General features: G+C 48.0%; 1 protein-coding gene and 1 non-coding gene across 2 annotated transcripts; one reads left to right on the top strand and one right to left on the bottom strand.

Annotated features, from left to right (window-relative positions):
* Positions 1 to 6,927: 6,927 nt before the first annotated feature.
* BDW74DRAFT_179336 (uncharacterized protein) lies at positions 6,928 to 7,137 on the bottom strand (the record flags this gene model as incomplete). Its single annotated transcript, XM_073729442.1, has 2 exons — positions 6,928 to 7,021; positions 7,070 to 7,137. The coding sequence occupies 2 exons, from the start codon at positions 7,135 to 7,137 to the stop codon at positions 6,928 to 6,930; spliced, it is 162 nt and encodes a 53-aa protein (XP_073582477.1).
* Positions 7,138 to 13,416: 6,279 nt separating this feature from the next.
* Positions 13,417 to 13,489, top strand: BDW74DRAFT_t150. The gene has a single exon. It is a non-coding gene; the product is annotated as a tRNA-Lys (tRNA).
* The last annotated feature ends 392 nt before the right edge of the window (positions 13,490 to 13,881 follow it).

The raw sequence follows: 13,881 nt of genomic DNA, 5'->3' as shown, positions 1-13,881 counted from the left end.
AGTTTTCAAGTACCTAAAGACGGGATGGCTACGTTGCCGACTAAGGTATCAAGGAGACAGATCATGTTTTTGGTCTTTGGGCTTGGGTCTTAGACATGGTACTAGCGCAAAGGCCAAACACCGAGGTTGTGGCTCCATCAATCCTGTTGGTATGGATGCTGTCCAGGATTCACATACACTAGCTACCCGGTGGTCTACAAGAAGGAAGGTGGACCGAAAATGTTTCCCACCTTCATTCTACAATCAGCCTAGAACGTTCCTATGCGGTGGGTTATACCTAGGTTTGATAACCTCCATAGCAGGCTGCAATGACCTAGGCTCATAGTCCTGTTACCTAGGATATCAATTATTCCGCGGACAAGTGCTCAAACTCATGGATTGAATGGAGCAAAAGAGTCTAAAGTACATCGTGCCGAATATCCCACTCATGGGTGCCATGCTGTATGAGATGTATCACAAAGACTGTACCTAGGTCATCGTCGCTAGAAAACACAATTCAGAGGTTAGCGATTACGGTGAATGTCCTGGTGCCCCTGCCTCTCTGGCACTATGTCGTGGCCAGGATGAATACCTAGGTACACACCTCAGTGACCGACCCAAATGCTGCTTTGTAACCTATTTCCTACGCCGTAGTCCCTGGTGCACTAGCTCGAGGGCTGGCACCGTGAGGTCAGAGTGTTTTAGGTTCAAACACATGCTTCCCGAGGTGGGGATTAATGGCTTTTGGCTTGTGAAATCCCAAATCCAGTATTTAACCTTATTTCTGACCATGACCAAACATCGGGGCGGAAAGTGCATAGATTGCAATACGGTAATCGCATGGGGTTGAGACACTTGCTGCAAATGTATCTTTGTTCTCCTCGGGCTATCAAAGGCATCGGCATACAAACAGTCATCGTCTGGCAGAGCTATGTCTCCCATCACAAGGCGGGAAGCCTCAGTATTCCTGCTGGCGCAGACTCCTTCAAGCCGTCGGTTCATGGGGCTGACTAGAGAGCGAAAAGAAACTATAAAATTAGACGATAACTAGAAACATTCTGTCCTTGTAGCGCTTTGGGCATACCTAAGTACCAGAACTATGTCTATTATCATATTTACCATATACCTACACCTCCAAGGTCAACGTGGTAAGAGCCGCAGTCATGTTTCTCGTCTCTCCCCTTGACAATCAACCAGCAATAGTGCCTTGTGGCACTTTGATATACTAACGATAAGAATGTGGATTATAAACCACTAAGCAAGTTGATCCAAGACGCAGGGCTCATGTAGTCCGATGCATGAACCCTAACTAGAACGTCCACATTTGCTGGTACTCATCCATCCCAATACCTAGGGGGTCGGCTACGCCCGCCTCCCTGGTTGCCAGGTCGGCTGCATGCGTGCACGGGTGATTGCTGTTCCCTATAGGGTTGGCAGCTCCATGGTATAACCAAGGGTCCATATCGAAAGGGTTACTTCCATTGAGTTAAAAATAGAGCTTACTAGTAGCTCAAAGAGTTGCGGGGATGTGTGATTCGGCCAGTGTAAGGCATCATCAAGACTATTAGTTTTGCTTTCCTGCAGGATATACGCCGTAGTCATCAACCTTCGGGCAGTTACAGGTGGTTATGTTCCCTTTAGATAAGGATGAAGAATAAGAGACCTGTGCAAGCTGTATGCGTCGAGTGACTTCGAATAACGGTTACAGCGTGATAATGAAATGAGAACCCTGGCTCATGACACTGCTTGCATTCTGGACAATGATGGGATTAGGTAGTTAGATTCCATGATGCCATCCAGACTTGCGGCTTGCCCTTGAGTAGATCCACTGAGAGCCCGATTAAGGTCTCGAAAGCGAGCATTCATGGATAACGAGATCCGCCGAGGAATTTGCCTGTAAAAATCTTCGATCTTGCCCTGGACATATACCACAAACCACCACACGGGGACCTAGATAAAGTCAGGACATTCTGCTATTAAGACAAAGGAGCTTTGCTGGAGTACCGTCTCAAGAAATTTACAAAAGTGCAAGAACTGAGACGGCCAAGGTATTCAAGAGCGTTGCGTAAAGACCAACAGCCCCAATCAGTGCACAGCTGGCTATTGCAGGTGACAATACACCTATGCCCGAGAAAGTCCCGTCTCGTCGCCACGCCTTACGACTGGTGAGAAACATCGCGATATTACCGATGGGGTGGCTACATTTCCACACGCATGAGTCAGACCTACCGTGTTGCAACGCAGTTTTTGGGCTCTTTTTCGTTGGGTGTGGATTCGGGCGCAAGCATTCAGCTTGCCGAAACTCTACATCCATTCCAACATGAACAGTAGACCGATTAGCATTGTGGACCTATAGTAGACTTCTAGTACGTATGATAATCTAGGACAGCATGCCTTAGTTCCCAACATTGTCCCATCCCATTCACCTTATGTCGTTTAATGTGTGTTTTGCCGATGAACGCTTACCCTGTACCCGCATGGCCCGGTGGGCCCACGTCCACTGTGTTATGTGTTATGTTGTTACGACTCCCAGTGTATGAAAACAGTGTGTCTATCTGGTGTTATATTAGAGACAATAGGGCTTATAATGTTGCTTAAGCTGATGCATTACCCGCAGTACACTTAATGTCTACCCAAGGCATCTTGTCCAAATGGAGAACGGGTAGAGATCCCAAAAGCGATCTTGCAGTACCTAGGTGTATTAACAATAGCACATCCCAAATGGTGTGAGAGCATACCATATGGTATAAACCTGCCCAGCCAGAAGTGCACAAGGAGTCAACAGTAGATATCTTCCCAGAGACCACGAGAGGCGTAGGTACCTACTATCCTCGGTCAATGGCCGGGCCGTGCTGCTCCAGAATGACCTCCTTTTCATCCAACAATACGGGCCATGGAACATAAGGGCCTATCATTTACCAAATGCAAACAAAAGTCATAGGTCTATAATACCTTGGGTGAGTTCGAGATTTTGGGGTTGTCTTAGTACTATTAGTATGCACACCATCTACCATAGTTATTTTGATGCAGCTTGCGAGCACATTAAATCTAAGGTTGAAGGGAAAGGCGGCCACCCCGGGGAGCAGGCCAAGGGATCAAAAATTCGAAGCTCTTGACATGGCTGCTTTTTTTTTAGACTTCTATAGCAGAACCTCGCTGTGCAGCACGATTTTCAGGATTATAGTCTTACCAGGATGTAAAACAAATCTTACAAAGATTGTCGGTCCAGGGCATTCACCTCAATGCATACCACATTTTCTTGACGTCAATTCCAGCAGTATGGCATTGAGGGGGTTGTGGTTACATCAGGTGCCCAACTACAGATTTGTACGTTTGGACCCTAGAAACTATATTCATTAATTGTATCTCACTACGGCCTGCGAGTATGCTGATTGCTGCTTGTCCGTCTGTACCAAGTCCGAGGGATCTAGAAAATATTGATATCAAGGTGGGAGGAGGAGGGCAACTTTGCCGGTGTCGTTACTTGGGTTACACGAACCCGCTCAATCAAGATGGCCTTCTGGCCTTCTTTCTTTGCAGAGGTTGCGATATGTAGCAACTTCACCAGTATTGTACACCACTGGCAAAAACAATACTATGGAGTGCCTCAAGAATGGTCACATCCAGTAGACAAAGCCAGTGCTTCCTCGAGACAAAGACATGTCTTGAGGTTTATACGGCAGGCTCGAAATGCTTTTCCCCAGGTCTCTGTCCCATCTGATGGACTCGTCTTGGAGCCCGTACCCTACACGCGGCCTTCAATGGTCATCTGTAGTGAGCCCATATATAGGCTGCAATTACACATGGTGGCATTCGGGATGATAGTATTATCAGGACCCTTTCCACCACCATACATACTAGGGTTGTCGGTCGTGCAGGTTTGAATATAACTGAGGATCATGCACTATACCTATGGCACCATATACAGGCACTCGGAGTCTATGTTTGGCTGATGTGTAGTCTGTGCCTACATGCCGGAGCAAGACGGGGAGGATGAGCGATCGCTCTCTGGCGTGGACTGCCGGCCATCGATAACCAGGTAAATCCCATTCTTAACAATTTGGAAGGCGGGTGCCATTGTTAACGCCGTTATAAGATTAGTGCCCTGTGAATGCCTATAGGCGATACCTATACGCCATATCTAGTACAATCTAACGGTAGGTTGGTCCACTGTGGTCGGCATCTCAGGGCTGCTGTTGTGGAACCCTGGGACAGGAGTTCCTGAAATCCGCACTTGATGGGGAAATGGGCGTGGCCTCGATGAAATGGTTAAAGAAACTCAAGCCTTGTGTCTGCTAATTATAGCAGCAATGATTTTCCTTTACGCTCTTGCGGAATAATCCAAGCTTGGGACAGAATCTTGCTAGTACCATACTATGACCTATTCGAAGTATATAGGAGGATCACTCGGTGTGTGGTGCTTTTGCTCCTTAGCACTAGCCGGGCTTTTGTTCACGCTGGTTCAATACAGTAACCAGCTCCCTTTTTGCCAGGCCGGTCGGCTTCGGCTTGGACGCTATACAAGGTGGTCGTCGTCTCCACCAATGCATTATGCCGATGGCTTTAGGCCCGCGGAAGTGCCTACTGCGCCTTTAAATACGCCGCGCGTGCGCCGCCTACCCAAGATGAGAGGTTGTGTGGTCTTCCTTGACATCTCAACGGGACGTTGCAGAGCCCGAAGCCACCAACCCATTTGACACTGTTGTTCGTGTTGGGACATGATCAGAGCTTTCATGCTTCCTTGTAAACTGTAAGACTGGAGACTGCGGTTCCGGTGGAGCATGGGCTTAACAGCTTCGGCGACTTGGGATAGCCTATATACTGGTGACAAGAAACTCAGTAGAGCCCTGGAGGATGTGGCTTAGCCACCACTGGGAAGAGATCCCATGAGGCGAGGCATATTCCGGCTCTTGTGCCGATTGTTAGACGGTCCAAGACTTCAAGCCCAGGGTCCATACGAAATGCGTCTCTCGCAGGCTGCTGCCCGCGTAAGACTAGCTGCCAGTCCATGCCTTGGTCTCCTAAGCTATATGGGCTTCCAAACGTGTATCCAGTGAGATGGGGACCTGTATAATGATCAACTGGAAAGCCGTTTCAACCTCTCCACCCAGGCCTTGCGGGCATTTAGAGAGCTCCAGTTCATGGGCCTGATATTCGTTTTCGATCCAAACCGTATGGGCCAGGTAGCTTTCCTACATCTACCGGCGATATTGATTAAGTGGACTATACGTGGTAGCCTGCAACTTCAGCTGCCGCTGATCTCCTACGCAGAAGTAGTGAGCTGTTGGGGACATCCCTGCAAAATGACGTATTTCAAAGGATGAGAAAAAGATACCTCGAGGTCGAATTGCTTAGCTCCTTGCGTGGATATCCCATTCGACACGCAATGACAAACTGCGTATCATTCATCCCAAATGGCATAAGCTCATGTTCCGGGAACTCACCTTGAATTGAGCAGAAGTAACGAATCTTACCTGCAATTCGCATGTTCCGGGCGCGAAAATCAGCGAGGAGATGATGCAGAGAGACTGGAGAACACCTGCAGTAAGGGGAAAGGTGTTCAATGCTCCCTAGGTTGTGTCTTGCGGTATTCTTCTAATCCTGGGCGGGCAAAGCTGTCATGGGTCCTGGTGCTTTCCCGTACAAGTAGATTGTTTGCTCTTTCCGTTGGTTTCGATGCACAACGTCGATGTGGCAAACCAGGTAGGAGTTGGTGCCGTCTAGATCTGTCTCACGATGCCCTAGTACTTGTTGCATTTAAAACATTTCAACTCCCAACATGGGTACATGGGTAAGGTAACCCTGAAATCTTGCAAGTGCCCCCCTAGAATTATATGAGCTGCTAGTACTGTATCTTCCCACTATGGTCCTTTTTATCTACGGGAAAGTTGCAGATGAGAGACAAAGCAAAGGCTCTTCCTCTGGACAGTAGTGGTGATACGAAGCCTTATAGAAGTAGCAGTGACGTATCCTTGTTCAAGGCTTAAGATAGTCTCTTGATATCTCCTAGGGCTGCTCAAATTAACATGATATTTGTCTGTGATATCAAAAAACCCACAGGGGTTGGGAATCGCACCAAGATGTTATACTTGACCCGTTACCACCTGCCCCGTTTGTTCTCCTGATCATGAAGCTGTGAGCACGCTCCTGTCTAATGACCTATCTTCATACAGTTAGATGCCAGAGGCTGAGTATTAATGGGGCTTATCTATGTGTAGCTTTAGATAGAAAAGACGCATGAGCACGGGGTACGAGGACTTGATCTGCAAACATTCTCCTCCTCACCCCTCACCCCTTTCCAGTTCTTCAAAATGGCTTTTCCAATAATGCCGGTGTGTATTATCTCACCAATTAGTCCAAAACTGTAAGGACAAGGAGGCCGGTGTCAGTGGGCGTAAGCATAAGTCCTGGCGCTCATACTGGACTAAAATAAAATAAGAACGGCCAACAACGCAGGAAAACGATCATGGTCTGGCATTATCGACTCCAAGATTACCTTTCTCCACGTACCAGGCCGGCTACAGGTTATCACAGATGGATTGTCCCGTAACCCTCGATGTTAAACCATGACATAAGCCGCAACTACACGTTCAGGAGCATTTAAAGCTCCTGCTATTCAGCTCTGAACTATCCAGTAAGCCCTCGAATCTAGGCCAAGTGCTTGAAAAACGATACACTGGACTGTCTTTGGGATGGCCTAAACGGCGCACTTTCTACAAAATTCTCACTCGTTGCTTGGACGTTTAAACAATGTACTACCATCCATACCATGTAAGTGATATGTGGGAGCCCTCGCCAACCCCCGATTACCTTGTTGAAGAATATGATTAGTACCATTCACGCAATTGGAGACATCAAGCCATACCTTGCTCATAGTTATCCCCATGGACACGCTCCCTATGGCGGCCTCCCGCTCATAGCAATGGCCTTTCTCCTGGTCCTTCTACATTACTGCAGCGCACCCTGCAGATAATGCCCCTTAACAGGGGAGAGTCTCTGTCTACAAAGACTTTTCCGAATATTGGATGGTCGGAAAGAAGGGCTATATACTTCAGTAGTTCCTTCTTCCGCGCGTTGCTAGATCACTGACAGGATGCCCAAGAAAGTAAAGGCGGCAATCATGGGCGGTGCCTGGTGCTCTGTATAATTATTTGACATTGCTGATGCCCAATCAAGGTCATGATTGTCGTGGGTTATGAGTATTCGCCGATGCACGATGCGTCTCCAGCTCACGCCCCGCGAATACCCCGCTTGTTAGTGCAGACCGGATCCAAGAAGCCTTTCCCGGATCATGTCGGATATATTCTGCCTTTCCCTGTGTACCGTGCCAGATGTTCAACGTTTTGATCCCTGGCAAAGATGAAGCTGAAGCTTGAATGTTTCGAGATATAGGCGCGCAAGCTATCCTTTTTCATGCATACAAACCCCGGACAAGACTAAGTACCTAGGCTTCCAACTTGGCAAGAAATGCAGGGGCGATCAATTCAATAAAACGTTGACATTGGCGTACTCGACCTATTCGCGCTAGGCACCGAATTTGTGAGCGGTAATATCAGCCTGTCCGGACAGTGTTATGCCGCTGCATAGCGACTACCGTCTAGATCTGCACTTCCTCACTGTGGCTGTTATGCTATTGCCCAGCACAGAAAAATGCTGGGTGGCTTCCTTAAGACCTAGATTGCGAGTGTGCCTTGCCAACCCCCCACTTGTGCTTTGGGGGTGGCTGGGTGCTCGCAGCGGTTCTCTCTGGGACTGAATGTATACCTAGGCTAGATAGGCAGGGTAGCAGGGTATTCAGAGGGAGTACACTCAATTCCCAGAAACGCCAAACATGGCGGTTGAGAATTATCATGTTGGCTTTTCCTCTGATGGATTTATGCATATACGACATTCCCTAAGTATGGTAACCATTAGTATTTTACCTGTTGGTGTAAATAATGGAATAGTTGTTTTTCGAAGAGACATACCAGTGCTACAGGCAGATCTATAACATTTCTAGCACGCTACCTTATATTAAGAACAGAGTCCCGCAGGTGGCTGGCTCTCTAGGCTTTCCGGCACATATGAAGTCTAGAGGCTATACATAGGTCCCTTGGAGACCCATCAACAAATCCATGGCTAGTCTCGCAAGAAACTCTTAACTTTACTGATTAAAACATGATTAACGATAACCAGTCATGATTAAAAACTACCATATCATTCCTAGTCCGGAACCTTCCAAGGTTTTGCCCCCTAGCACACGATGTTTCCATCTTCTAGGTACTACCGATATCATTATGTCATAGGGCAATTTAGACTGCATAAGATACCACACCCTTCTACGGATCTAAATAAAGCCCCATGCCGCCAACAATGGAGAACCTTGATCACCGGGGCCACTTAGTAAACCATTTGGTCGGAGCAGCCTCGGAATCTAGAGGTCCAAGGAAACGTCACCCTCAGGGTAAGTCGGTAAAATCCCAAAACAGAAAGCTGAAGCAGCTGTTGAGCGATCTCCACCATGAGCGGCGGCAGTGATTATGGTGGCATGGTTGGCCTCCTTGCAACTGGCATCCCCGCAATGGATTGGAATGCCTGTAATGACTTGTCCCGCAGGGTGTTGGCGTACAAACAATGCTTAATTTGTTTCTGATGTCCTTAAGCCACAGGTTCATGACTAGGTGACTGGTGGGTTTCCCTAGCCCAGGCCTGCCAGCGTGGCTTCCTGGAGGAACCTAATCGGGCTATAGGTTGGCTGCACCTAGTTGATACCACTACTCGACAGTCGCAGCTGTCACCTAGGTTGCCTTTGTACAAGAAATTGAGATAGCTAGCTGATGAGCCTGTTAAAGATTATACGATCACTACAAAGATATGTCCTGTTGCCGCGCCTGTCCAGATTGGCCATGACCCTCTGTTTTAGATTGCCCCTGGCATGAGGATCAATGACCACACCGGGCATTGATTTGAGTGATCCCACTACAAATCTTCCGGTCGTCAACGCGCAAGATGTTAACGTTGCTACTGCGCTGGCAGCCTTCAAGCATCTTTTCGTCCGCAGAGTCTAAGGCACCTCGCGTAAATTGTTCTTACTCTACGGAGTATTATAATATAACTAATAATGAAAGCAACTTCTCAGGTTCCGATATTTCCATGCTTCTATACTGCAATATACCCTAAACTATCAACAGTCGCCTGCCTTGCTCGACTCAGCGAGGTTGCGTAGAACTTTACCTCCATTTCGTGAATTAGGGGCGTCGTAATCACAGGGAATGGAGTTAATTGACTTGACACGTACCTTAAACCCATGGGTAGCTCCCTCTACCAGTCTTAAAAGGTGATAACGCCGTCAACGGTGACACAGCTCATTTTACCAGAACTCAAATTAACCAAAATCACACTTGCGGACGAACATAGCGTTTTGAATGCCTGTATATCGGACAGACGTTTCCAGTCCCGTACGGTCCATAGACTCCCCCGGATGAAAACCACGTCCGCAGGTGTCTTCAAACGGTTTATTCTTTATCTTTATTCTTTGGAGCCTGCAGCACACATCAGATTTGTACACTGCCTTTGCTGCTTCTTAAGCGCCAATATGGACGACGGCCATGCCCTTTCTCTAGTCTGACCGTATATAAGATTTCGCTTCTTGATACAGTGACCAGATGAATATGTGTAAAGCAGACAATAAGTACACCTTCAGGATGGGGCTAGTGGTTGGTCCTTATCTAACCTTACGTATCCCGGTGATTGTTTCCAAGCTGGATATGGGCACTAGATTGCAGATTAAACCTCATCATCAGATCATAACAAACATGTCTGCCCTTCATTCGACGTCACGCGAGTTAGCAGGAATTTGCTCTACATGATGTGGTATAGTGCTCAGCAGGAGCAGGATGCTGATGCGAACTGAGCATATGCTGCTGGTGTACACGACCTCGAGAATCAGCAATTTGATTTAGATTACTCCGACCATGGATGCAACGGTTCTGGGTTATAAAGGTTAGCGGGCTTGCCAGGTCCGCCAGCCTGCTACCAGTGACCCGCCTGAGGCTTGCGACATGGAAAACATGAACGCGGCTATTTTTGAGAAGTGCCCACAATACTGACGCTGTGGCTGAGTTCGACCATGGTGGTTTTGCGAGTTTTATGCTAGGTCTCCATCAAGCCATAGCACAGAGCCCACTTTGATTCCTTCCAAGGACATCTCACGGATAGAAAGGTGAGGTTTCATTCATGCCGGAGCATACTCGAGTAGATGCAGGTGGCTGGAAAAGAGTGGGCTGGCTCTGGTGTCCCTGGCTGCATAGGACTACCGAAAACGTCGCGGCACGATATAGAGATGGCACTCCGTACGCCATTAGTGCATGCTGGCAATGTCATTTCTGTTCTTGCTGCGGCAGAAGATATGTTGCTTAGAGCCATACTGAACATCGAACAATATGCGCATGTCTTGGATGTAACATGGCAATTAGCATGAACAGCCCAAGGCACCTGAGAGACCCGACAAAGCATCTGCGGCGATAACAAACAATGTCCATGCTGCTGGAGCGAAGAAAAGATCCCATTGCAAGCGTTTGTGGGTTCCATAGATGATGAGAGGCACGGAACATGCTCTTGGCCAGGTGCTGCCTACCTATGCTTGATTTGCGGGCGTCCTAGGCATCTCTAAGCTTTCTGGTAGATCTGACTACTCGCAACGCCTATACTTCGTCCTACCAGCTTTCTGCTTGAAGCGACTACGCGGAGATGAACTTGAAAGCTTCAACCTCGAGTTCATGATCCGGAAACACACATGTGGCTTGCCGTACGGAAAGACCTCTTACCCAAAGATCTCATTAAGCACGAAGAAAAATAGGAACTACTTCGATCAATCCACGTACCCCCGATACTTGGATAAAAAGTACGGGCATTGTCTTTTATCGGATGTCGAATTTTCCAGGCCTAGTATACAAATTCCCAACGGCGCCGGAGCAGGCATCGATGCTAGGGTAGATATATGTCCTTCAATGTTTGGGACTTGGGTTGCCATTTATCTCGGTACCAGTAACAGGTATGGGAAGGCAAAGCAAGAGCCCATGTTTGTCTACGTTAGAAGAACAAACGGCTCTGGTCAGACCACAAAACTGACTACGTAGTCCTGGCGGACCTCAGTAACCTGTCTTCCCAGCATCATGGTGCGCTATTGGATGTCTATGTACAATGGTTTGCGCTCACATTCATGTCTCCGCTGAGAATAAGCCGGACACATATCTTGCGTTTCTCAATCTTACTTGTCACTGCTGGATATCAACATCCACTGATGGTTGACATTATGTGTGTGGTCAAACCCCTGTCATATGAGGCTCTGAGAACTGGCTAGGTTCTTCAGCGCACTGCACGGCATATTGCCCCTAATACATACTTGATACAAGTACAAGAATCATGCCTCGGATAATTGCAAAGGACATGCCATAGAACTACCTTAGTCTTGCCTTGAACCTTGATCCTGTCACCATCACAGCCAGTGTTGGACCGTCCTGGTGCTTGAAGAAGCTGGTCAAGCCAGGGTTCCCTTTGGGTGCTTTATGGAACTAGGTACCATCCTTCTCAATCATGACATCGACGCTCTTGCTTGTGGTTCTGCGCTTGGATATGTATGCGGAATTACCCTCAGGGTCCAGGTCGATTGAGAATGATAAGGTAATCCCTCCTTTCTCAACGTTAATCGCCCGGTCATCGATGTTGTTGTATTATTCAAACTCGTCCTCGTCAAATCCAAGAGCACACCAACCAGCGTTATGCTTGTGGCTCCTCTCCCCGTACACAATTTGCGTGACCTGGCCCTTTCGGTCAAGCCTCATATCCGTCCGTTATTGCAGAGGATCAGAATCCCACTGTTAGACAATACCAATATTCAAGGCAAAATTATTGACCGACTGGGTTACCTTAGGGCCGCGCCCCTTCTGTTCGTCTTGATTGTGTCAAGCAACGTGACGGCCTGGCCATTAGTATCTACTCCTGTCCTGTAGGGGTCAGACAGATCCATAGTCTAATCTACGAACATGTTCGTTCTTTAAATTCAAACAGGAAAGAGGAGGCTCAGGCCGGGTGCAAAATGATAGAAGCATATGCCAAATGCACTGGCTATATGCCTGTCAGGCAATCCTGCGCTCTATCGTATACACCTTATGCTGCTGAGGCCGAGCGCTTACCGGTGCAATAGATGTGCTTAGTCAAGTGCTTGATGGCAGCAAATGCATGCAGCACATATGCATTAGACGAGTCGCGTCTAGATGATAGGCATCCTAGTTGAACTGTATTTGCATGAACCAGTATGTACGCGATGCCTAACCCCTCTACTCCCGGGAGGTCCAGGGCACTCTCTAAATATCTACAGGGGCCATATATGTATTCTTTGGGGAAGTTTAAGGGGATGCGCGGCGTGAATTACATTGGATGGTACCTACCGTACTACATGGTGACTTAAGTTACCCCAGCTGACGTATAAACATGATTGTGAAGCACTGTCACATGCTCTTCGGCGCTTATGTCCCCTGCACAAACACTTGATTACCTAGTCCGTGAAGTCTTTTGTAGATACAATGAACAACCTAAGCCTACAGCTCAGGATTTGCGTGCAGATACAGTCAAACCGCTCGGGCAGCGTACCGCGTCGATATTTCCAAACTTCTAGCCCAAAGAACACGAGCATTATCGGGTCGTAGTATTCCCTTATAAGCCCATACTCGGTCGGTAGCCAGGACGTGAGAAATGCGGCTGCGTTGGTCTTTGTGTGTCTTAGGATGCGCTACTATAGGTGCTCGAATAACTCGTCACGGGTAGCAGGGTGCAAAAGGAGGAATACATCCGGTGTGGGCGGATGAGCATCCACCGATGCCATCGGGTACATCCTCACGTGCAGGGGGCAGTTAAGTTTGTTAACAGGGGGGCTTTCTCTGCTCGGGTCGCTCACTGTGCGGGGTGTTAAAGAAGACCTGTCTGTGCACAAGTACAGTTCCAATATCTAGAGATTTTTGAGTCATGATCAGATATCGACGCCTTCTTGCTTGTTTGATGGTCATTGGCGTAGGAGAGGCTAGAGGCCCGGGGCACTGTCAACAAAACCTTCATGTCCGAGGTGAGCAACGGCTTGTTAGGTAGTTTTGATATTCTCAATCCTCATGGTTGAAAATATATATAGTTGCAGGAGGCCAGGAGCAAAAAGATCTTCACCCAGGACGCCCAGTATTGGACCATAGTCAATACCACAGATGTTCGTGATGAGCTTCATCTTTGTTGCTGCATAGGTAAAAATCCTCCAAGAAAACACATGCATAAATACCATAGGCCTTCTCTACGCGGCAAACTCTACTCTACTCTGCCCAGAACCGAGAAAGATGGCACGATGGCCCGCCCTAGCGCAGAATTTTACTAGCCGCTTCTGTATTCAATATTTGAAGCCTTCTTCAACAAGTAGCCGGGCTAGCTCAATCGGCAGAGCGTGAGACTCTTAATCTCAAGGTTGGGGGTTCGACCCCCCCGTTCGGCTTCTCTTTTTGCTCCTGGCTAGTCTGCGAGGTCGTTGCTGGTTGCGATGAAAATTTTTGCATTGATCGTGGATCTGACGGGTCGTGGGAGGGTGGGTGGCGGACCCACAAAGCCCTAACCCGCCCGATTGGAAGCCTCGGTGTTGGAACGAGATGGCGGGAGTGAGCAATGTATAGGCAATAGAAACCGAGAGGAGCGCAGCTTAGGTGTCCTTTTTGTACCTGATACCATTATATTCGTGCGTATCCGCTCCTACGATGTTCTTTCCCCATCTCCGTTGAAAGCATGGGGCTCTGCTGGCAGGCTTTCAGCACTTCCATCAAGCCCTTTTCCCCCGATAATCTTCGAAAACATTGAGAAATTCCGTGATCATGCTGAAGGTTCTTTAGACCC

Source organism: Aspergillus multicolor (genome assembly GCF_047715735.1).
Source record: "Aspergillus multicolor strain CBS 133.54 unplaced genomic scaffold BDW74scaffold_17, whole genome shotgun sequence".
In the NCBI taxonomy this organism is placed as follows: Eukaryota; Fungi; Ascomycota; class Eurotiomycetes; order Eurotiales; family Aspergillaceae; genus Aspergillus; species Aspergillus multicolor.
This window is presented reverse-complemented; position numbering and strand designations above follow the sequence as displayed.